Source organism: Microcaecilia unicolor, chromosome 5 (assembly GCF_901765095.1).
Source record: "Microcaecilia unicolor chromosome 5, aMicUni1.1, whole genome shotgun sequence".
In the NCBI taxonomy this organism is placed as follows: domain Eukaryota; kingdom Metazoa; phylum Chordata; class Amphibia; order Gymnophiona; family Siphonopidae; genus Microcaecilia; species Microcaecilia unicolor.
The window spans coordinates 232,486,006-232,512,316 of record NC_044035.1 but is presented as its reverse complement, the minus strand read 5'-3'; the positions used below and the strand labels follow the sequence as shown (position 1 = coordinate 232,512,316).

The following is a 26,311-nucleotide window of genomic DNA, read 5'->3' as shown; positions in this document are numbered from 1 at the left end:
CCGCAAACCTGCACCAAATTAAAAATTTTTCGTGCACAAAGGGATATCTATTTCAAACAATATTGTGTGGTTTCATACCTTGACATTACTGAGATGTCAAATTTTAAATAGCACTACCCAAAAGTTTGTCAACCTGAACAGTCCGAATGTTTAAATCTGATCTTTTAGTGCTGTATCCTTTTTCACCTCTGCGTATTTTAATTAAAACTGGACTTTTCTTTTGACATTTTGTTTATCAACCTGCAATGACAGCACAGATAAGGCCAGCAACTAAGTCATAGTGGAAACAGATTTGTGTCAGCAGTTTGTAAAAATTAAAAATCTCTTAAACGGGACCAGGATTTCCTATGTAATTTGGCGTCATGAATGCAAATAGAAGTCACTTTGTGCACATAAAAGTTTAATTCGATACAGGTTTGAGGCTATTGCAAAATGTTTAGGGGGCTCACATTTTTCTGCATACAAGTATACAATGATAAATTTACCATATATTTATAATGTTGTAAATTTTTATTTTGAAGCTGGAGTCGGTAAATTTTTACTGCTTCTGACTCCACGGCCTCCCCAATACACACTGATCCAAATGTGGCTCAAGATTTTAATAGCTTTATTTGTAATCCAGTCTTAAATAGATTTGTGTTCTACTGCTTTCTTGAAGGAACTGGGTCACCTTTTCCTAGAAAATGAAGCATGCTTATGAGTCAAATAGTTTGCAGCATGTGAATCAGTTCTGTTTTGACTATAAATATTTAATCCATTTATCATAGTAGTGACAATAAATCTTTAAAATGTGCATTAAAACATCACAATAGTCACTTTTAACAAACAAATCTTTTAATGGAAAGCAACAACCAAGCAGTATTAAGAGTTACAAATTCAGGTAAAGCAGCATTTCTACAATGATCCAAGCTTCAACCGCTGTGGGTTAAAAAAAAATATTGCACTTAATGTCTCCTTGCATGCCTCATATGTAGCAAAACATCCAAAAACCAGTCCGCTTATTTTTCTTACACACACTTCCAAAGTCTTTCACACATACACACACACACACACACTCAGTTCACTCAAAATCAAATTGTTAGTTAATCCAAAAAAACAAATCCTTAAAATTGCACTAAAGCTCTGTAAGGAAAAATAGACTGTCATACAAATTCCGCCATTTCTAGGTGCTTGTGAGTACAGCTGTTACTCCTCATCTTCATTGTCATTCTCCTGCCCAGACCCTTCAGATCTATCGCCTTCCAATCGATCTACAGATCACAAACAAGTTTAGAGAAAGACCAGACTCAAAACCACAGTACAGTCTGCTTTCAGTATCTTCAAGAAATGAAGGGAAAGTCAGGGATTAACCATGGTTGTTGGAATACAAAAGGAAGAAAACAACAGATTAGAGGGGCTTTTATGGTTCTTATTTACCATGATTATTTTCACTTTCTCAACACACTGCACCATCATTAGAATGCAGATAAGCCTTTCCAGTCTGTTTTTCTTACAGGTGCACCAGTGCAGGGTATAAGCTACTAATAAAAGTTTCAGCAAAGCACTCAATAAAATGTCTGATACATTTATTTTGAAAATAAATGCTTTACAAGGAGATGAGATAAGTCTGTAAAGTATGTCCAAGTTTTCACACATCCCATTAGAACAGCTATTTAGATATGAGGTTTATCATTTGTAATCACATATGCACATTTAAAGCCCTCAGCTGCATAATAACTCTTGCTCCTTTCTATCCTCCTTACCCTATTGCATCAAAGCTGCACCCTGATCAAGTCTGTTGTAAGCTGATCTGGCTAGTCTCAAATTGAACTTGCAGCATTGGTTCCGATGAAGACAACGAAACGGGACCGTTGATAAGTGGTGGGTTCAAGTGAAATGTTTTAACTCACCAACTTTTGAATGTATTATGTATAAGCTGAAATGAGTAGCAAACAATTTTTAAAAAACGACTAATATTTAAAAAAAACACAACAATATTGTAATAAAAGAATCATTGTTTATCCAGGGGGTTTTCAGTCTATGATGACTTTTTCTGTATGTCCTCCTGAGAATTACACAGGAGGCATCAGTATTTGAGACTTTTCCCCTGTTTAAGAGCAGACACAGGTTGACTGCTTGTTGCTTTTTTGTTTTTATTACATAGCATGGGCATATAATTTACATGTACCCCCAGGGCACAGCTCACCAATGTTCTGAGTGATGGTGCTCCTTCCCTCTTCCCTGACCTTAGGGGGAGATCTCTTACTTTCTAAACAGCAGTGGCGTAGCGAGGGGGGCTGCCACCCGGGGTGGGGCGGTTCGCCGTTGCACCCCCCCCCCCGGGTGCAGCACGATGACATACCCCCCCCCCCCACCCTCTTCCGTCCAACCAGCTCCCTACCTTTAAAAAAATATCGGAATCCTCGCGCCTGCACGTAAAAGAAATGTGCAGCGTCTCATCGGGCCTTCCCTCGCTCTGTCTGTCCCGCCCTCCGCTGACGCAACTTCCTATTTCCGCAAGGGCGGGACAGACAGAGCGAGAGAAGGCCCGATGAGACGCTGCACATTTCTTTTACGTGCAGGCGCGAGGATTCCGATATTTTTTTAAAGGTGGGGGAGCTGGTTGGATGGAGGAGGGTGGGCACTGCGGGGGGGGGGGGGGGGGGTCGATGCGCCGAGGGGGGGGAGCTGGCAGGGAGCACCCCCCCCACCCCGAGCTGACACCTGGGGCGGACCGCCCCTCCCGCCCCCCCCCCCTTGCTACGCCACTACGAACCAGAACTCTGAGAGGGATCCCTTCACCCCTGTGCAACTGACAGCCACAAATGTGGCCCTGTGTATAATAAAATGTTTAACCATATTATAGACCAACAGATTTATGAGGACAAGAGTCCAATTCATAAACACTGGCTGTTTAGTGTAGAGGAGCAAACAATGCAAACCCTTCAGAGCCATAACCAACTGTGTGATGCTCAAGGACCAGATTTAATTACCCCTGGAAGATATGCAAGTAGTCAACAAGATTGTGTTCCACAGTAATCAGGATAAAAGCAGCATGGACAGATCACAACTTTTTTGTATGTATGTTATTTAAATGTAAACTTTTGGCCCTAATTATATTTGCATTTGAAATGTTCTAAAGAACAGTAGCATTAAACCTCTAAAACAGACACTGTGGGATTTTTATTTCAAGTGATGTTTTCTGGTGGGCTCTGATTATTCCCCTTTTGGACTTACCCCAATATCCAGTAAATAACCTTGGTAATTTTAGCTTTCTGCATAGTGACACATTTCAGTATTTTTCCAGTGTGTCATCACAATCTCATTTATTCATAGAATACAAATGGCTCTGCTGGTCACAGACTAAGGAACTTCGGGGGGGGGGGGGGGGGGGGGGGGGTAGGAGGTGCATTAGCTGTTAGTACAATATCCTTAGCCATGTTCATCATTATTTTCCATATACACAATGTAATGGATTTTGTTGCAATTTATGATGCAATTTGCTTTTCTTTTTTGTTGGACATGATGATAAAAAATACATGTACATAATATTTCCAAATGCCTGTGAGTAGACTAGGGGACCCTTTTACTAAACTAAAGTAATATTTGCACATATCGTGTGATTAATGTAAAAATTGTGTTGTAAGTGCAAAGCCCTGTTACTACAGAGGGCACTGTGTTCTACCTCTCCTGGCAAGCCACCTGCCACGTCCTAAAAGGTCACAACTCCTCTCAGTGAATCCCCAACACAGCACCCAACCCTCCACTTGAAACCCTAATAATTCGAATGCACCCAACAACCCAAGTGAATCCCCCCCCCCCCCGACACCTCCTGTGAAACCCAGGCAATTCCAACAATGTGCCCAACGCCCCAGTGGTAGGGCCGTCGACCTTCAGACAAGCACACCATCCCCTCCCTTGATAAGTACTGCTAGGGGGGCAAGCAGCAAATGGGAGGTGCTAACCCAGGTGGCAGTGGCAATGAACTGCTGCTGCCAGTGGGTATATTTATGGCAAGAAGACCCCCCCCCCCCCCCCCCCACCAGTTAGATCCCAAAGAGGATTGTGGGGTGGGGACAGGGTAGGCACAGAAGACTGAGGCTTACTTGGAAGGGGGTGGTGCTTGTCTGGATGTGGGTGGCCTTTTATAGTTCAACATTTTTATTGGTGACAAAACATAATACGCCATTTGTACAAAATTTTCATTACATATTCAACGAATTATGTACATCTTTAAAACTATAACTAGAGAATACTGTCTGTCAACCATCTTTTCATATTTTCTCCCCTCCCCACCCCTCAGTCATCACAACACTTGTTTTATTGGGATTGCCATTTGTCCAGATATCTACTGGTGTAAGAAGCTCTGCCCCAATCTTCACATGTTCTCCTTTACCATCATACAGTTATAAACAAACATATACCTTACATCTTTTCCCTTCCTTTGTTCTTCAATAAGAAATTTTTTAATGATTCCTCTCCGGTAACTTAGCTCCCCTTTTAACATAGCTCCCAAGTTCAAACCTTATTACCCATTATAAATGTTCCCTTTCCCCTCCCCCCCTCCCTCTTACTCCGCATGTAATTTCCAAAAGAAAATTTCCCCCCCCTTTTCTTCTTCTTATTTCCCCCCCTTTTCCCTTCCTATTAAAATAATGATTATCGGTTACAAAAAAAAAAAACCAAAAACACATTTTTACAGTCTATTCAGTAAGAAACTGCGGGCTCTGGATGACAACGATTGTATGTACATTTCCCAAATTCCCAGGAACACCTTTCTTCTCTTTGGGGAGGATCCCACCACCCTTCTTTCCTGCAGAAGCAGATCATATAGTCGATTCCTCCAATGCCAATAATCTGGCGGCTCCTCTGTCATCCAACCATTCAGAATGAGCTTCTTTCCCAGTATGCTAGCCTTGCGGATGAACTGCCGAGCCCCCTTTTGCGGAACTGCTAATGTTTCATATTGATCTAGCAAGACCCCCAAGGGGGAAAACTGAATTTTTTGCTGCAACACCTTTTCCAGGTATTGAGCTATTTGTCTCCAAAAATTCTGTATTTTGTAACAGTCCCATAGATAATGAAACAGCGTGCCCTCCCCCTGCCGACACCTAGAGCACAATGGATCCGGGACCCCTCCCATATGGAACACCTGAGATTTGGCCATGTATGCTCTGTGTAAAATTCTATATTGACATTCTCTCAGATTCGCATTTCCTGACATGGAGGGTATTCGTGACACCAGCTTCCGGAAGTTAATTTGCAAATTAGGCTGTTTCAAATCTCGCGCCCACCTCATGTGGGTGGCCTTTTAACTGTGGTGTTGGGTGCCTTGTTGGGATTGTCAGGATATCAAGGAGGGGGGGTTGCATCAGGTGCTGTGTTAGAGATTCACTGAGAAGAGCCAGGTGACACTTTATTTTCTGGGGGGGGGGGGGGGGGGGTCATACAACTTCTTGGGGTGTTTGACGGGGAAGGGTTCAGTGTTTATGTTAGGGTCGGGTGGGAGTGGAATCAGACTAGGGAGCTGGGAATTGGGAAGCCCAATGGTGCACTGCGCTGCACTTAGCAGCCACACTACTGGCTTGCTTGTGGCACAGCTCCACTTACCATCTCCTACTGAGACAGCAGTAGATACGGTTGCACTGATAATCCTGACAGGTAGCGCACACCAATAACTTTTTACACTAGCTGTCACAGCCAACTACTCCTGCCCTGACCGTGCCCAGATCCCACCCACTACCACATGGAAATTTTGCCACACAAGCTTCTGTTTTAGCACAGACGACAATAGCACAGTTCTGTTACTGTCTACTGTGCTGAAAATTCCACGGCTGCATATGTTTAGTAGTAGGAATAGCATTTCCTAATGGGCTGACAACAAGGGAAGCCTATTTGAATCCCACTGGAAGTCTTCGTGATCTTGGACAAGTCACTAAACTTTCCGCTGCTTCACGTACAAACTTAGATTGTAAGTCTTGTAGGTACAAGAAAATACCTACTGTACCTGAACTTTTGAAACCCGCGGAGTCGGGCGGCTCCAGGGGAAGGCGGTTGTTGGACACTTAAAGTTCGGTACTTATTTTCAGTGAGGCATCTTTAACTAAGATAAGTGCTCAGTGATTTGCTATATTTTGCCATTTTGTTTCTCTGCGTGAATATCAGGTGCAGGTTAAAATATAAAAAGAGTATCGTGGAAGATACGATGTTAATAGCACTTGGGTGGGTTTTTGCAATTTATACAAAAAATAATTTTAAAAAACCCTTGAAAGAGTAACCCGATGAAAGAAGTGCTATACCACCAACTAGCAGCACTTTTGTCTGCTTAAGAGAGTGGGTAATATGTAGATAAATCTCTCTTATCCGTCCCCTTCTCCTCTACTGCTAATTCTAGACTCCGTTCCTTTTGTCTTGTCACAACTCACGCCTGGAATAGACTTCCAGAGCTTGTGCGTCTAGCCCCGTCTTTGGCTGCTTTCAAGTCCAAACTTAAAGCCCACCTCTTTACCACTGCTTTTGACTCCTAACCACTACTCACTTGCCCTGTCCTTTAACCTCTCCTATTTATTCCCTTACCCTTAATTGTTCTGTCTGTTTACCTGTCTTATCTAGATTGTAAGCTCTTTGAGCAGGGACTGTCTCTTTTTGTGTATGATGTACAGCGCTGCGTATGCCTTGTAGCGCTATAGAAATGATAAATAGTAGTAGTAGTAACTTGCCTTGAGCTACAACTGAAAAAGATAGTAACTAAATCCAAAATCCCTTCCCTATTGCATAAAAGTTTGATGGCCTCAGCCAGCCTTGATTTTTCAGAACTTTTTTGTACCTGCTCTTATGTGATTCAGCGATGCCAACATTCGTAGCATGAAGGATGCTGGAACAGTAATAGTGTTTCTGGTCTCTTCCAACATCAACTCATTACGTGTTATAACCTAGTTAAAAATTTAAGAAAGATTTGCAGATCAGACATACATAAAGACCAACTAGAATGAAAGATAAAAATTTAATTTCTTCTGAATGTTTACAAAATTTGTTTTATATATTTTTCAAAACGGACGATAAGTTAAATGTAGCCAATCACATAGCCATATGTACAGCAGCTGGTGAAGATGGATTAAATGCTAAAAATCACTGTAGCAGTCAGTGTTGGGTTAAGCATGAGGGCTCCATGCTTGCTATAACTTACATTTTGACTACAACCAACTCTCCTCCCATAAAAGGAAAAGCTTAAAAGTGGATCTTATTTCTCTGTGACTGCTGAATTCACACTTGCCCCAAATTTGAATTTGTCAGCAATTATGTGGGGTGATGACTGTGTAAAATGGCCTCCCAGTCAGCTACACAGCATCTTATACTATAAGAGGTCCTCCTACCGGGGCACATTACCTTGTGGGACAGAAGTCCAAATCTGCATTAAAATATTTAGCTCATTTTTTAAAATCACAATGTGAGTCTATGCATACACGCAATATGCACATATACCTTCAATTCACATAGGTAAGCCTTTTAAATTTATATTTTAATGGTAATTTTATACTTTTTAGATATTGACCAATTAACATCTACTACACGAGGAGGGCAATTTTCAGCTTCTATATAAATAAATGGCTCTTTACCTGTATGAAAAGCCCCACTGAAAACTGCCCTCCTCCCTCCTTGCAGATGAAACAAAGTTGTCTACTTGTAAGAGACCTTCTCTGGGAACAGCAGGATACCAGTCCTCACCTGATGGCAAACAGGGCTAGGATTCATTTTACACAGCTTAAGAGTTTTCCAGAATGCCCTATTAAGTATGTGTGTGGGTGGTTCCTGCATTTGCATCATTGTGTGAAGCCACTCCAGTTCCATACAAAGCTACTATTAGAAGAAGGGAAGACGGAAAAGATGTTTGAAGACTAGTATCATGCTGTCCTGAGAGAAACCCCTCATTATGGGGGAAGCAGGTAGCATACCTGGCCACAGTCTTCCCTGATTCACTCAGTCCTAGTCCACTACCCTATCCCCCCACATCACCATGTCCATCCCTTCCCCCTTCCAATAATATCCATGCCACCCCTTCAAGCTGGCAGACTGCCACACACTGATTTTACTTCTGTTGACAGATCATGAATTATACCTGCCCTTGGACAGGTATCCCACTCACCCCAAACCTCTCCCCCCATCCACATACTACACAACTTCACTGATTAGTCTTGCACCCACTTAACAAAAAAAACAAAAAGACACCCATGCAAAACATTTAAACAATAGCATTAACCCAGCTGGAGACAGAGGATGCACAGAATCAAGCACAGCCCTCCTTGGCCTGTCTCTGATCTAGGATAGACTTCTTTAACAGTTATAACCCCCACTGTTCATCCACTTAAATTAATAATACTCAGTAAGAATAGACAAGTTGAGGGGGGCTCCCTGTGTCTTCTGCTATCATGCCCGCGGCTGTCTTACTCTCATCTTTCCTGAAGTCTTTGGTGCTGCAGTGGCAGCCTTACTCAAAGCCTGCCTCCAAATGCACCGTGGTTTGTGGTTCTTTGTGGTGGCTGTTCCCACTGAATGGAATAATCTACCAGTTGGATTAAGAACTGAAGCTGGTACAGTAATGTTCAGGCAGCAGTTATAAAGCACTATTTTTTCAATGGACTTTCCAAATAGATTAGGGAGAACAGCGAAGGATCGATCTAGGCTTGTGATTTTTTATTTGGAAGGTAGGTTGATTTTTCTGTTTTTATTGTATCTGTTTTATTATATATTTTAATTATGTATATTAAATCAACCTTGCTCAGAACTGTGGATGGTGCAAGTTATAAATATTTATAATTAGAGAAGTAACTCATAATCTACATGACTGTTAACATATGAGCATTGCTGAAAAGGGTACGGTGTACGCTGTTGCTTAGTAATTTTGCAACTTTAATCTAAGTTAGGGATAGCCAAACTATGGCTCATTAGCCACAGCTGGTCATCCAGATTTTTTTTTCACTGTTCTGCTCACATTAGGTAAATATGCATTACCTCTAGCCTGCTGATATAACTCAGCTGTCCAGGTGGCAGTTGAATTAATTTTACTGCCATTTATTCTGCATATACTACAGTGGCTTACAGCAAATGAACCTTTTCTGGAGATGCGAAGGCAGTAGAACGAGAGGACATGAAATGAGATTGAAGGGGGGGCAGACTCAAGAAAAATGTCGGGAAGTATTTTTTCACGGAGAGAGTAGTGGATGCTTGGAATGCCCTCCCGCGGGAGGTGGTAGAGATGAAAACAGTAACGGAATTCAAACATGCATGGGATAAACATAAAGGAATCCTGTTCAGAAGGAATGGATCCTCAGGAGCTTAGCCGAGATTGGGTGGCAGAGCCGGTAATGGGAGGCAGGGATAGTGCTGGGCAGACTTATACGGTCTGTGCCAGAGCCGGTAGTGGGAGGCGGGGCAGACTTATATGGTCTGTGCCCTGAAAAAGACAGGTACAAATCAAGGTAAGGTACACAAAAAGTGGCACATATGAGTTTATCTTGTTGGGCAGACTGGATGGACCATGCAGGTCTTTTTCTGCCGTCATCTACTATGTTACTATGAATTAAAGTGGGGATCCATTGAAAAACTGGAGCTGAGATGGCACTGCAAGATGATGTTGATGTAGGAAAAGAAAGATCTAAACCTTGTAAACAAAACTGTAGCCTTGGGCTATATGAAATGTCACCCACTTGTGAGGGCAGCTATTCCTCAGATAAAAGTACCCAAGTAGATAAATTAGCAGGGTAGTTTTACCTGTGAGGGTGAAGTGCAAAGCCAGCCAACCAATCACGAGAGGATTGCAGCGACAGGTTTGTTTTTTTTTCTCTGCTATAGAGCAAGTACAAGTTCAAGGGTACATTAGTAGGCATGGCATGGCTGCAGGGAGGTCTTTTTGAGTTTGCAGACCCATGTGTTTCAAAATTCCATCCAAAAGATTAGGTCAATATTTAGAAGAATTTATGCATGCAGTCAGCATTGGTTGCTGGTTGCTTAAGTGATTTGTTTTAAAGCTGTCAACATGGACAACTGCTAAATTTTGGTAGTATACCTACTTATATGGCTAAAATGTGTCTGTACTAAGCAGGGCAGAATTAGGGGTGGTGTGTGGAAAGGACCAGAAATTACACAGATAGCAGCATCTTTTAGCCACTATCCATACAACTTAATGCTTTCAAGTCTGAATGCAGATATAGCAGGCCTAACTTTGTAAATGGAAATGTCAAGCCAGCATCTACTGCATTCAGACTTAAAAGCATGACCTGCCGTAAATACACATACTGTAAAAATACTTCAATAAGTTATTTAATTCACAATCCCTTGAGATTTAGCAACAAGTGGCAGAGCCCTATTATGTACACATGTGCATGTGTCTGGTACACGCTATACAAAGGATTATTAACCCCAATCCCTCTGAAACTGGGTACATGTGTTGAACAATATCTAGGACGCCCTCCCTGGGACAGAATGGTGCTTCTGCAGTATCTTCAGTCCCAGTCAACCCTAGAAACAAACCATGATGTTTTTAGGAATCCAAATAAGAAATGTATGCTCTTACCTCGTCTGCAAGTTTCATGTTGAACGATTGGGCTGCTTCTAGTGGCGACCAGATTTTTATATCGTAATCTATACCTGATGAAGCTAAAACTAGAAAGAAAGTAAAACTGATATAAATCACAAGTGTGTTCTTCATTCAATCCGATCACAGTTTAGCTAAACTTTCTAGTCAGAAGTTCTTTTCTAGGGCTATGACTTTGTTAAGCTGCAGTACAAAAGCCCTGTAGCTGTGGGGTCAAGAAGAATTTCAATTGACCAATTTTGTTTTCTTCACTTGTCTAGATGGACATACATGAAATTTTTTCTTTCCAACTTAAAAGATATTTTCCAAATATACAAATAATAAAAAACCCCACATCAGTATAATACATGTTTAACAATCGTTATCATAATATTGCTTGATGATGTGTATATTTTAATAAGAAATTGTGTCACTTATAGGCATAATGTTATTCATAATCAGCCAGGGTGTACTGATATACTACAACAATGTAAATCTTAAATGTTATTGCTCAGTTATAGCAAATGAAGTCTCTCTGTCAATCTACTGAACCTGATTTATTAAAAAATCTCCTGATCCTAGGCCAGATGTGTCAATGTGGACAGGTTGGATTTGAAAGGTTTTCTTTGGCCAGAATGAGCCACCAGGAAAAGACTTCCTGAGTGGTTTTGATGAGGTCTTCTAAGTTCTGAGTGACCTATATATCTGGATCAAGTGGGTTTGTCCCACAGAAGAAGACATTGAAAATGTTCACAGGGTGCTTGATTTAAATTTATGTTGCAACAAGTGTGGCCTGCCTTTTTGAATACTCACTACTCTACAGTATTCAAAAAGGCAGGCCTGTACTTTCTGAATACTCTAGAGCAGTGTTTCCCAAGTCCAGTCCTGGAGTACCCCTTGCCATCATGAAATGCTGCTGCTGCTGATTCACCACAAACAGTAGGTGGAATTGGTTTTACTGCACCACAGGATTGTTATATGCTAGCCCCTGACGCAGCCCTTTAGGAGGGCGAAACGGGGCCATGTCGGGCCTATTTTATATAATGTGGTGAATAAATTATTCTTCTCAACATTGCCATTGGCGGTTCGCATCTTTTTTTCTATTCCGAACCCCTTGCCAGTCAGGTTTTCAGGAAATCCACAATGAGTATGCATGAAAAAGATTTGCATATAATGGAGGCAGTGTATGCAAATCAAGTTCATGCATATTCATTGTGGATATCCTGAAAATCTGACTGGCAAGGGATACTCCAGGACTGGACTTGGGAAACACTGATCTAGAGCTCTAATCTTTGATTACACTATGCTCTCCCAGTGAACATTATCAACTTATACTACCAAATATTACCACCTGGAGGGGGGAGGGTACATGGGTAGGAACATGGAGACAGTATAGGGGAGAGTATCTTATGAAATTTTCTGTCATCATCTTGTTTACACAATCTTTCTGTCACATTTTCTTTCATTAAGTATTTTTGGGTTTATATGTCTTGTGTTGCATTTATGAACTTACAAAGATATTTCACCATATAAGTTTATGTTGCAAAATTTACTAATATGCCTACTGTTTTGTTAGCTGTCAACCCAGAAAAAGCTATTGAGAAGGCTCCTTGGGAGTATTTGGAGTGCATACTGGCTAATGTAGGTATTGAACTATTTTAGTATGTGGATACAGAGGCTACTTACTAGTCCTGCAACTAAATAGCAGTAATGTGCAAATATTTACCATGGAGAGAGAACTAGACAGGGATGCTGTTTCTTGTCCCTTCTATTTTCCATAGCTATGGAACCTTTGGCTAATGTAATAAAATTTAAGCCTAAGAGAAGTATTAAAGTAGGTAATCAAGGGTATAAAGTCATATTATTTGCAGACTATATTCTCTTACCTTTGTTGTCACCCCTCACACTTTTATGCAATGATTAAAGGAATGACAGATTATGCTAGCATCTCAGGGTTTAAGGTCAACATAAAGGAAAACTGAAGCACTTAATGTAAACTTTGATGGCACTACCCTTGCAGACTATCCATCTACTTCAAGAAAGGTTCCCAAAGCTTTTCACGCTTGTTTTTTTTTTCTTTTACATTGTCACCTTCTTCATATCATTTATATACACTCCATAGCCTAGAAAGTCATTTACTATTGGGAGTACACTGATCTCTTTCCACAAGGATGCCAAATTGAGTTTTGCCCATGAAGACAAAATCTAATCAAATATTTCTGGTCTCAAGTCCCAGAACTGTTCAGTGTAGCAAAATATAGCAAGAACCCATAGCCTAACTTTATCCTAAATAGTCTTTCTATATAACTTTATATTAGAACAGTGTTATTATATGTGAGTTATGGAATTCTCCAACATTTTGGCAGTTAAGCTACATTTCAGTCTTACCAATGTCAGATAGTACCTATGCTTTATTTTGTAATTGTTTTACTAAATACCAGATGCGGAGATTTTTGCCATCTCTGGTTCTACTTTCTCCCACTGTTTTTCCTTATAGGGGGTAATTCTCAAAAGGCAGCCTAAAGTTCGGCGCTAAGTGCAAATTCTATAACAGCAGTTATGCATGAAACTGACGTTATAGAGTACTAGCATAAGTTCACAGTTACGCACCTACGAAGCTCAATGGCTGCTATAAATGTTCGTATCCAACTGTAGGCGGTTAGGCGTGTAACTGATATTATTCTATAACCAGCACGTGTAACTGCTAGGCTTGCCCCTCCCAGAATCCTAACTATGGGCCATTAGGCACGTAACTGCTAATCACTGCCAATTTACTTTACTTTACACAGGACTTATATCCCGTAATTACCACAAGTAGTTGTACGCAGGTCACAAAGTATAAAACGTGAACCAATTGTTCAGATGATACACAATAATCGTAATTAAGAATTACAATAAATCAGTTTGAACAGTAAAAGCCCTAAGTAAACAAACAACTCAAGATCATAATCTAAAAAATTTCCAGATCAGAAAAGTCTTTAGCAATCATTTACTTTTGAAAAAGTCGCTTATCATTCAAAGTTCAGGAGGCAATGAATTCCATAGAGTTACTGTTTGATAAGAAATAGAAGTGGACAAGAATCTTTTATACCTGACTTTACTTACAGAAGGAAAATATAAAAGAAGTTGTCTATGTATCTGATTTGTAATTTAAAGAAATACTAACTGCATTCACCAAATAAGATGGAGCCTCACCATACAATATTCTAAAGACCATAATCCAGTTTGAACTGCACTCACGCCTCAACAGGAAGCCACAGTGCAATTCAAATAAATAGGAGTTATCGGATCAAACCTTTCCAAAGAAAATAATCAGTCTAGCTGCTGTATCAAATAAAGATATAGCGGAATTAGAAAAGGTTCAAAGAAGAGCAACCAAAATGATAAAGGGGATAGAACTCTTCTTGTATGAGGAAAGGCTAAAGAGGATATGGCTCTTCAGCTTGGAAAAGAGACGGATGAGGGGAGATATGATTGAGGTCTACAAAATTCTGAGTGGTGTAGAACGAGTAGAAACAAATCGATTTTTTACTCGTTCCAAAAGTACAAAGACTAGGGGACACTCAAGGAAGTTACATGGAAATACTTTTAAAACAAATAGGAGGAAATATTTTTTTTACTCAATGAATAGTTAAGCTCTGGATCTCTTTGCTGGAGAATGTTATAAGAGCGGTTAATGTATCTGGGTTTAAAAAAGGTTTGGACAAGTTCCTAGAGGAAAAGTCCATAGTCTGTTATTGAGATGGACATGGGGAAGCAACTGCTTGCTCTGGGATTTGTAGCATGGAATGTTGCCACGAACTGGGTTTTTGCCAGGTACTTGTGACCTGGATTGGCCACTGTTGGAAACAGGATACTGGGCTAGATGGACCATTGGTCTGATCCAGTATGGCTATTCCTATGTCCTCAAGCCTTTATACTACCTGAAAAAAATATTGCAACAGTCAGTTCTAGACAGAATCAGAGACTGAACTACAAGTCTAAAAGTTATGTCAAAATATTTTATAAAACACAGCTTTAAGACAATAATTGGTTAAAGCCAATTAGCAGCTAATTATTGTATTATGATGTACATAACCAACACTATTCTATAACTTACGTGCGCAATTTCACATGAAAAGCGTAAAATTGTGCATGCAAATTTACAGAATTAGGGGGATATTGCATGTTTAGGGCCAGATTCTATATATGGTGCCTGAAAACTCCATACAGAATAAATTTCTGCCTAAGCATATTCTGTAAGCGGCACCTATATTTAAGCATGGTATATAGAATACTCTTAGTTGATACCACAGCACTTAAAACTACGCGCATCCATTTACATCAAGGGAAACGTGGTGTAAATGTCAGTGTGTAGATTTAGGTGCACAGGGGCATAACTCTGTCACAGTATGTGTAAATTTTGGAACACCCACAAAATGCCCATTTCCTTGCCCATAACCATGCCCCTTTTTGGCTGCTTGCATTAGAATTTAGGCGCTCTCTGTTACAGAATATGCTTAGTGAGTTGTGCACATAAATTCTAATCATTGCCAATTAGTGCTATTATTGCTTATTAAGGCCTGTTAATGCTGATTAGTTTGTCAATTAAGTTACGTGCATTGGTATAGAATACGCTTGGATTTCTGCGCAGAACAGTAGGCATGATATATAGAATCCGGGGGCTAGTTCTTTCCCAGTTGTTTATGATACTACGTTAACAGTTTTAGGGGGGGGGGTCTTTTACCAAGGCGTGCTAGTGTTTTTAGCGAGTGTTCAAAATTGGAGCACGCTAAATGCTAGAGATGCCCATAGGAGTACATTGGCGTCTCTAGTGCTTAGTGCGCGCCTATTTTTAGCTAAAAATGCTACCATGCTTAGTTAAAAGACCCCCTTAATGCCCTTGAAGTATCCGTACAACAAAGAAAGTAAACCTTTCATTGTGGAATACTGTTAACACAAATTTTCTAATAAAATTTGATCTTTCACTAATCTGGCTTACAATTTTCTTTCTTTCTAAAATGCACTAATTGCAAATACAGTAGGCATAATAATGGGACTCAGGGACATTATAGTCTTTCTTCAGAAACTTGGCCCCATTATTTTTTTTTTAAATACTGCTAGTCTACATGGCTGAAAAACCCTAGATTTCATCCCTGGAGTTGGTGGTGAAATATTCTTTGTGGGCCCAGTATGTAATCAGTCCTGTAACTGCAATGTATGTTCAACAAATGGAAACAGCCCCAATTTATAAGTCCTATACTTTTTGGGTATCCAGATTATTTGACCACCCAGTCTGGGTGTTCCTACCAATTGTTATTAGCCCATAGCTTCTGCTGGAGGCATGAAACCACTCCACTACTGCTCTCACTTCAGAGGCTAGGTAAATACTGGGTTAAACTTTCAAATTTACCCCCTCCCCCCAACGTACCAGCAAATAAGACTTTTCTTGCTACCTTAGACATCTGTTAAATAATTTTAAAAAATTGTTCTGTACAGAGGTACCCTGTTTGGTACCTTATATTTTTTTCTGTTTCTTTACTAAGGGCCCTGTTTACTAAGCTGCGTTATAGGCACGTTAGTGTTTTTAAACACGCATTAATAGTGTACGCGCCTACAATATCCGTATAGGCGCCTACATGGTTAGTGCATGCGCTAATTGTAGGTCCGTTAAAAATGCTAATGCGCCTTAGTAAACAGGGCCCTAACACAGTGATCACACTATATAATTTCTGAAAGTGACAAAAAGTGACTTCCTCCCCTATCAAAACCCAGTATTTCCTGTCATCCTCAACAGGGCAGGATTAAGGCATAGGCAAACTAGGTATGTGCCTAAGGCCTAAATCTTTAGTAGGGTCCCTCTCAGATGTGCTAATTCAATGGTTTCTAAGGCAGATTTTTTACCTGATAAGTCAGCTGCTGGCAGAAAGCAGAGTGGAGAGGACAGTAGCAAAGCTATCATTGTCCAAAGAAGTCTACCACCTTCTTCCCTTACCCATTTTACTTATCCACTTTATTGTCTACCTCTTTAGTCACTATATTACAGCTGTTATCCTTTTTTGTGTTATCTTGTAAACCTGTTATATTATGTAAGCCGCATTGAACCTGCTAATGAGTGGGAAAGTGCGGGGTAAAAGTGTTACAAATAAATAGATAAAATATCTAGTTGCCACACCTCCAGTATACTGTCTTCCAGTTGGCAGGAAGTGTTAGCGAGCCATGCTTCTTCTTACCTGCTGTTTCCCCGTCTGCTGGTTTTCATTTGTAATCAGAGTCACATAGGGCCCCATTTGTGGGAATGTTTAAAAAAATGTATTTATATTTCAACGGGGAGGTGGGGGGGGGGGGGGATTAAAGGGTTAATCCTACCCTGTTTGCAATAGGCCTATCATTTTATATAAATACAGTGCACTCCATTTAAGTGCACGTGAGATAAACGCATGCTCTGTTTAACTGCATGCCGTACTTCGATCCAGTTTTTGGAATCATCAATTTCTATGGGGACAAACTTTGGTTTAGCGCACTACTGATAAGTGCAAGATTCCCTTATATGCATGGTTTAAGACCGCTCCTCTGCAGGGAAGACTCCGCATAAGCACGCACATGGAATATGGAAGCCGATTAGCGCCTGACAACTAACGAGATTTCAAATTTACTGCCCCTTTAACTGCCACAGGCAGAGTAAGTGAAAGAATGTTGTTAGAGTTTACACTGGAGTCGTCGTCGTCGCGCAACTGTAAGACTTTAACACTGGCTGAACGAATAAAAGTTCTTAAAAAATTAGAAAACAAACAAAGTCAAGCATCTATTGCTAAAGAATATGGTGTCAATCCCAGTCAAATTTCACGTGTCTTGAAGCAGAAAGACCAGCTTCTGGAAGACTGGCAAAACAATACAAATCCACACCGGAAACGTAAATGGGCGGGAAAGCTGAGGATGTAGAAGATGCTCTTCTTCGGTGGTTTTCTCAAGTCAGGAGCAGTTTCCTGTCAGTGGTCCACTGCTTATGGAGAAAGCTAATCAGCTAGCTGAAAGTCTTGGACTAACTGAATTCAAAGCCACTGTTGGATGGTTGGAAAGATGGAAGGAGAGGAACAACATAAAATTCAAGAAACAGCATGGTGAAAAACAAGACGCTGATGACTTTGGTGCTGAAAATTGGGTTGTTTCAGTTCTTCCTACCATCTTGAACGAGTTTGCACCTCATGACATTTTCAATGCTGACGAAAACTGTCTCTACTGGCGAGCGATTCCTGACAGAACACTTGCATTCAAACATGCTGAAACTACTGGAGGTAAAACATCGAAGGACCGACTGACGATCCTCCTTTGCTGCAATATGGATGGGAGTGAGAAGTTGAAACCACTCGTCATTGGAAAGAGCAAACAGCCCCGTTGCTTCAAGAATGTTAAGCAACTTCCTGTGTCAATACAGACTAATGCAAATTGATGGATGACTGGGGAAATTTGGAAGCAGTAGATAAAGAAGTTAGACACTAGAATGCGGGCACAAAAGCGTCAGGTTTTTTTGATTTGTGATAATTGTGCTGCACACAGTGATGATGTCAGGCTGTCTAACGTCAAGGTGGTCTTCCTGTCACCAAACACTACCTCTCTGATCCAACCTATGGATCAGGGCATAATAGCCTATTTCAAACAACATTATCGGGCTCTTGTGCTACTTCGTCTGATGAGCATTATGGATGACCAGACTGGCAAGGATAAACGTGCTGTTGAACTGGCTCGTAATCTATCACTGTTGGATTCCCTACATATGCAGAAAGAAGCCTGGAATCATGTTACACAGGCAACCATTGTGAACTGCTACAAGCGGGCAAGCTTTGTTAGGGATGTGGAGATGGACAAAACAGATGCAGATGTTGCAAACGCATCAGATGAACAGGCTATTGACATCCCAGCCTGTGTTACTGAAGAGGAGTTTCATCACTATGTAGCTGTTGATAATGATCTACAAACAGCTGACGACAGCACTGATGTCCAGATATGCGCCTACACGCAGGAAACGGCTGATGATGAAATGAGCAGTGAAGCACATGCTGACGAAATTCAACAACCTCCTGTCACTTTTGCAAGAGTGCTGGAGAGTCTCAGCACTGTGCGGGCCTATCTGGAGGCCACTGGATGTCAGTGCTATGACAGTTTTTACCGTCTGGCAGACGTACTCTATGGAACTCACAGACACAAGAGCGTACAGAGGACTATTACTGATTACTTCAAGTAAGCCTAACGTCAGTTAACGGAGACTGTATAACGTTAGTTAACGGAGACTGTATACTGTACGTATAATAAACAGTACTGTACATATGTTTATCAGATGTCAAGCTTCTTTGGGTCACAATGGTTAAGTGCACGCTCTGGTTAACTGCATGTATTTCTTTGGTCCCAGACCCTTGCACTTAAGCGGATTGCACTGTACCATATTTTTAGATTATAAAAAAGAAGCTAACATATCACCAGTGGCATACTTAGGGTATTTGACACCCAGGGCAGATCATTTTTTAACACACCCCTCCAAAATCCAGTACTAGGCATACTGAGAATACAAAACACAACAAATGTCACTCAGGATCAACACAGCAATTCTACCATACCATAAGCAGTAACTTCTAAGAGTTACACAAGGGTGTACCTAGGAAAAGGCAGCACCTTAAACACTGCTGAGCACTAGAACATCAATACACCTATTGTAAACCAGGCAGAATAGTACAGATCGTCGATTCCACACAGTCAATGCCAACAGAAAACCATGTTTTTTTCACAAACACAGGTGTACCCTAATCCACTATAGAGTAAGTAACCACAAACTAAAAATAGAAATATTTAGACAAAAATTAAAACTGAACCCACAAGAAGCCAGAATCTGCATACAATGCAACACCACAGAAACAGTGATAGTGATGTATGTCCAAAATATAAAGATAGCAGATGTAAATTTGAAAAAACTAACAAATACCAATCACCACTTTACAAATTAACAAACAGAAATAAAACAAATAAGGAAAATAAGATAATACCATTTTATTGGACTAATACATTTAGCTTTTAGAGGCCAAAACCTCCTTCCTCAGGTCAATACAGTATAGCGAATGCTACATACCTGTAAAAGGTATTCTCCGAGGATAGCAGGCTGATTGTTCTCACTGATGGGTGACGTCCACGGCAGCCCCTCCAATCGGAATCTTCACTAGCAAAGTCCTTTGCTAGCCCTCGCGCGCCTGTGCGCACCGCGCATGCGCGGCCGTCTTCCCGCCCGAAACCGGCTTGAGCCGGCCAGTCTCATATGTAGCAAGACAAATACAAGGGAAGACACAACTCCAAAGGGGAGGCGGGCGGGTTTGTGAGAACAATCAGCCTGCTGTCCTCGGAGAATACCTTCTATAGGTATGTAGCATTCGCTTTCTCCGAGGACAAGCAGGCTGCTTGTTCTCACTGATGGGGTATCCCTAGCCCCCAGGCTCACTCAAAACAACAACCATGGTCAATTGGGCCTCGCAACGGCGAGGACATAACTGAGATTGACCTAAAAAAATTTACCAACTAACTGAGAGTGCAGCCTGGAACAGAACAAACAGGGCCCTCGGGGGGTGGAGTTGGATCCTAAAGCCCAAACAGGTTGTGAAGCACTGACTCCCCGAACCGACTGTCGCGTCGGGTATCCTGCTGCAGGCAGTAATGAGATGTGAATGTGTGGACAGATGACCACGTCGCAGCTTTGCAAATTTCTTCAATAGAGGCTGACTTCAAGTGGGCTACCGACGCAGCCATGGCTCTAACATTATGAGCCGTGACATGACCCTCAAGAGCCAGCCCCGCCTGGGCGTAAGTGAAGGAAATGCAATCTGCTAGCCAATTGGATATGGTGCGTTTCCCCACAGCCACTCCCCTCCTGTTGGGATCAAAAGAAACAAACAATTGGGCGGATTGTCTGTTGGGCTGTGTCCGCTCCAGGTAGAAGGCCAATGCTCTCTTGCAGTCCAATGTGTTCAGCTGACGTTCAGCAGGGCAGGAATGAGGACGGGGAAAGAATGTTGGCAAGACAACTGACTGGTTCAGATGGAACTCCGACACGACCTTTGGCAAGAACTTAGGGTGAGTGCGGAGGACTACTCTGTTATGATGAAATTTGGTGTAAGGGGCCTGGGCTACCAGGGCCTGAAGCTCACTGACTCTACGAGCTGAAGTAACTGCCACCAAGAAAATGACTTTCCAGGTCAAGTACTTCAGATGGCAGGAATTCAGTGGCTCAAAAGGAGGTTTCATCAGCTGGGTGAGAACGACATTGAGATCCCATGACACTGTAGGAGGCTTGACAGGGGGCTTTGACAAAAGCAAACCTCTCATGAAGCGAACAACTAAAGGCTGTCCCGAGATCGGCTTACCTTCCACATGGTAATGGTATGCACTGATTGCACTAAGGTGAACCCTTACAGAGTTGGTCTTGAGACCGGACTCAGACAAGTGCAGAAGGTATTCAAGCAGGGTCTGTGTAGGACAAGAGCGAGGATCTAGGGCCTTGCTGTCACACCAGATGGCAAACCTCCTCCATAGAAAGAAGTAACTCCTCTTAGTGGAATCTTTCCTGGAAGCAAGCAAGATGCGGGAGACACCCTCTGACAGACCCAAAGAGGCAAAGTCTACGCTCTCAACATCCAGGCCGTGAGAGCCAGGGACCGGAGGCTGGGATGCAGAAGAGCCCCTTCGTCCTGCGTGATGAGGGTCGGAAAACACTCCAATCTCCACGGTTCTTCGGAGGATAACTCCAGAAGAAGAGGAAACCAGATCTGACGCGGCCAAAAAGGAGCAATCAGAATCATGGTGCCTCGGTCTTGCTTGAGTTTCAACAAAGTCTTCCCCACCAGAGGAATGGGAGGATAGGCATACAGCAGACCCTCCCCCCAATTCAGGAGGAAGGCATCCGATGCCAGTCTGCCGTGGGCCTGAAGCCTGGAACAGAACTGAGGGACTTTGTGGTTGGCTCGAGATGCGAAGAGATCTACCAAGGGGGTGCCCCACGCTTGGAAAATCTGGCGCACCACTCGGGAGTTGAGCGACCACTCGTGAGGTTGCATAATCCTGCTCAATCTGTCGGCCAGACTGTTGTTTACGCCTGCCAGATATGTGGCTTGGAGCACCATGCCGTGACGGCGAGCCCAGAGCCACATGCTGACGGCTTCCTGACACAGGGGGCGAGATCCGGTGCCCCCCTGCTTGTTGACGTAGTACATGGCAACCTGGTTGTCTGTCTGAATTTGGATAATTTGGTGGGACAGCCGATCTCTGAAAGCCTTCAGAGCGTTCCAGATCGCTCGCAACTCCAGAAGATTGATCTGTAGATCGCGTTCCTGGAGGGACCAGCTTCCTTGGGTGTGAAGCCCATCGACATGAGCTCCCCACCCCAGGAGAGACGCATCCGTAGTCAGCACTTTTTGTGGCCGAGGAATTTGGAAAGGACGTCCCAGAGTCAGATTGGACCAAATCGTCCACCAATACAGGGATTCGAGAAAACTCGTGGACAGGTGGATCACGTCTTCTAGATCCCCAGCAGCTTGAAACCACTGGGAAGCTAGGGTCCATTGAGCAGATCTCATGTGAAGGCGGGCCATGGGAGTCACATGAACTGTGGAGGCCATGTGGCCCAGCAATCTCAACATCTGCCGAGCTGTGATCTGCTGGGACACTCGCACCCGCGAGACGAGGGACAACAAGTTGTTGGCTCTCGCCTCTGGGAGATAGGTGCGAGCCGTCCGGGAATCCAGCAGAGCTCCTATGAATTCGAGTCTCTGCGCCGGGAGAAGATGGGACTTTGGGTAATTTATCACAAACCCCAGTAGCTCCAGGAGGCGAATAGTCATCTGCATGGACTGCAGGGCTCCTGCCTCGGATGTGTTCTTCACCAGCCAATCGTCGAGATATGGGAACACGTGCACCCCCAGCCTGCGAAGTGCCGCTGCTACTACAGCCAAGCACTTTGTGAACACCCTGGGCGCAGAGGCGAGCCCAAAGGGTAGCACACAGTACTGGAAGTGACGTGTGCCCAGCTGAAATCGCAGATACTGTCTGTGAGCTGGCAGTATCGGGATGTGTGTGTAGGCATCCTTCAAGTCCAGAGAGCATAGCCAATCGTTTTCCTGAATCATGGGAAGTAGGGTGCCCAGGGAAAGCATCCTGAACTTTTCTTTGACCAGATATTTGTTCAGGGCCCTTAGGTCTAGGATGGGACGCATCCCCCGTTTTCTTTTCCACAAGGAAGTACCTGGAATAGAATCCCAGCCCCTCTTGCCCGGATGGCACGGGCTCGACCGCATTGGCGCTGAGAAGGGCGGAGAGTTCCTCTGCAAGTACCTGCTTGTGCTGGAAGCTGTAAGACTGAGCTCCCGGTGGACAATTTGGAGGTTTTGAGGCCAAATTGAGGGTGTATCCTTGCCGGACTATTTGCAGAACCCACTGATCGGAGGTTATGAGAGGCCACCTTTGGTGAAAAGCTTTCAACCTCCATCCGACTGGTAGGTCGCCCGGCACTGACACTTGGATGTCGGCTATGCTCTGCTGGAGCCAGTCAAAAGCTCGCCCCTTGCTTTTGCTGGGGAGCCGAGGGGCCTTGCTGAGTCGCACGCTGCTGACGAGAGCGAGCACGCTGGGGCTTAGCCTGGGCCGCAGGCTGTCGAGAAGGAGGATTGTACCTACGCTTGCCAGAAGAGTAGGGAACAGTCTTCCTTCCCCCAAAAAATCTTCTACCTGTAGAGGTAGAGGCTGAAGGCTGCCGGCGGGAGAACTTGTCGAATGCGGTGTCCCGCTGGTGGAGCTGCTCTACCACCTGTTCGACTTTCTCTCCAAAAATGTTATCCGCACGGCAAGGCGAGTCCGCAATCCGCTGCTGGATTCTATTCTCCAGGTCGGAGGCACGCAGCCATGAGAGCCTGCGCATCACCACACCTTGAGCAGCGGCCCTGGACGCAACATCAAAGGTGTCATACACCCCTCTGGCCAGGAATTTTCTGCACGCCTTCAGCTGCCTGACCACCTCCTGAAAAGGCTTGGCTTGCTCAGGGGGGAGCGCATCAACCAAGCCCGCCAACTGCCGCACATTGTTCCGCATGTGTATGCTCGTGTAGAGCTGGTAAGACTGAATTTTGGCCACGAGCATAGAAGAATGGTAGGCCTTCCTCCCAAAGGAGTCTAAGGTTCTAGAGTCCTTGCCCGGGGGCGCCGAAGCATGCTCCCTAGAACTCTTAGCCTTCTTTAGGGCCAGATCCACAACTCCAGAATCATGAGGCAACTGGGTGCGCATCAGATCTGGGTCCCCATGGATCCGGTACTGGGACTCGATCTTCTTGGGGATGTGGGGATTAGTTAAAGGTTTTGTCCAGTTCGCAAGCAATGTCTTTTTTAGGACATGGTGCAAGGGAACAGTGGACGCTTCCTTAGGTGGAGAAGGATAGTCCAGGAGCTCAAACATTTCAGCCCTGGGCTCGTCCTCCACAACCACCGGGAAGGGGATGGCCGTAGACATCTCCCGGACAAAGGAAGCGAAAGACAGACTCTCAGGAGGAGAAAGCTGTCTTTCAGGAGAGGGAGTGGGATCGGAAGGAAGACCCTCAGACTCCTCGTCAGAGAAATATCTGGGGTCTTCTTCCTCTTCCCACGAGGCCTCACCCTCGGTGTCAGACACAAGTTCATGGACCTGTGTCTGCAACCGTGCCCGACTCGACCCCGTGGAGCCACGTCCACGATGGGGGCGTCGAGAGGTAGACTCCCTCGCCCGCATCGGCGAAGCTCCCTCCGCCGACGTAGTCGGGGAGCCTTCCTGGGAGGCGACGGCAGCCGGCACCGCACGCGGCACCGACGCCGGAGACCTCACCTCGGGCGATGGGCCAGCCGGCGCCACGCTCGACGGTACCGGTGGCGCAAGCACCGCCGGTACCGGAGGGGTAGGACGCAACAGCTCTCCCAGAATCTCTGGGAGAACGGCCCGGAGGCTCTCGTTCACAGCGGCTGTAGAGAAAGGCATGGAAGTCGATGCAGGCGTCGACGTCAGAACCTGTTCCGGGCGTGGAGGCTGTTCCGGGCTGTCCAGAGTGGAGTGCATCGACACCTCCTGAACAGAGGGTGAGCGGTCCTCACGGTGCCGATGCCTGCTGGGTGTCGACTCCCTCGGCGACCCAGAGCTCTCGGTACTGACACGGGAAGGGGACCGGTGACGATGCTTCTTCGACTTCTTGGAACGAAGCATGTCACCGGAGCTTCCCGGTACCGACGAGGAGGACGTAGAATCCAGCCGTCGCTTCCTCGGGGCCGAGGCCGAAGGAGGTCGGTCTCGGGGGGGCTGTACCGCAGGAGCCCTCAGGGTAGGGGGAGACCCACCCGAAGGCTCACCGCCACCAGCAGGGGAATGGACAGCCCTCACCTGCACTCCCGACGATGCACCACCGTCCGACGACATCAGCAGACGAGGTCCCGGTACCACCGACGTCGATGCAGCTATCCGATGTCTCGGCGCCGATGCAGAGGGCCGATGCCTCGATGCACTCGATGCACTGGCGGCCGAGGATGAAGCTCTGGACGCTGAAGACGTCGATGCACTCGATACCCCCGGTGCCGATGCCGACGAAGAGCCCGAGAACAAAACGTTCCACTGGGCCAATCTCGCTACCTGAGTCTGCCTTTGCAAAAGGGAACACAGACTACAGGCCTGAGGGCGGTGCTCGGCCCCCAGACACTGAAGACATGACGCGTGCCTGTCAGTGAGTGAGATTACCCGGGCGCACTGGGTGCACTTCTTGAAGCTGCTGGAAGGCTTCGATGTCATGGGCGGAAAATCACGCCGGCGAAATCAAAATCCGAAATGGCGAAAATGAGCACCAAAACTTTGAGGGAGAAAAATCTCGACCGAGGCCGAAAAGAGGCCTACCCCGACGACGAAAGAAAACTTACCGGGGCAAAATCTGAAAATACGGGAAGGGGCAAACGAAACCCGAGGGGGCTTCCGGAACACTTCCCGAACAGTTTTAAAGGATTTTCCGAAGAAAAAACACGTCGAAAAAGGACGCGCGAGGTCGACTTTCCGGGGCTTGACACGGCGAAAACACGACCGTACCGAGTGCGGACGAAAGAAGACTGGCCGGCTCAAGCCGGTTTCGGGCGGGAAGACGGCCGCGCATGCGAGGTGCGCACAGGCGCGCGAGGGCTAGCAAAGGACTTTGCTAGTGAAGATTCCGATTGGAGGGGCTGCCGTGGACGTCACCCATCAGTGAGAACAAGCAGCCTGCTTGTCCTCGGAGAAAGTGCTGTTACAGTATCCTGACCTGAGGAAGGGGGTTTTGGCCTCTGAAAGTCAGTCAAACTGTATTAAAATTAGTCCAACAAAAGAATTATCTTATTTCCATTTTCTATTTATAAACGTTTATTAACACAGCTACAATATTATTTTACCCTAAAGCAAAAAAACAAAAAACCCTTTATCTACCTTTGTTGTCTCTGGTTTCTGCTTTCCTCGTCTCTTCACTCCCTCCATCCCTTCCATCATCTGCCCTCTCTGCCCCTTCTATCCAGCGCCTGCTTTCTCTCTCTCCCTGCCTCTTCCATCCAGCATCTGCGCTCTCTCTCCCTGCCCCTTCCATCCAGCGTCTGCCCTCTCTCTCTGCCCCTCCACCCAGTGTCTGCCCTTTCTCTCTGCCCCCTCCATCCACCATCTGCCCTCTCTCCCCCTCTGCCCCTTCCAACCACTATCTACCCTCTCTCTCCCTTCCATCCAGCATATATGCT

General features: G+C 44.5%; 1 protein-coding gene across 6 annotated transcripts in view; it reads right to left on the bottom strand.

Annotated features, from left to right (window-relative positions):
- Positions 1-816: 816 nt before the first annotated feature.
- Positions 817-26,311, bottom strand: part of DCAF6 (DDB1 and CUL4 associated factor 6) — a 540,954-nt gene continuing 515,459 nt past the window's right edge. For 3 of the 6 annotated variants that reach the window (XM_030203854.1, XM_030203855.1, XM_030203856.1), the window contains 3 exons: positions 10,550-10,638; positions 6,806-6,911; positions 817-1,250 (listed from right to left, as the gene is read on the bottom strand). In XM_030203854.1, coding sequence (XP_030059714.1) covers positions 1,186-1,250; positions 6,806-6,911; positions 10,550-10,638 — 260 coding nt within the window. In that variant the 3' untranslated portion in view covers positions 817-1,185. The remainder of the gene's footprint in view (positions 1,251-6,805; positions 6,912-10,549; positions 10,639-26,311) is intronic. The other 3 variants (XM_030203858.1, XM_030203857.1, XM_030203859.1) reach the window with 1 other exon arrangement.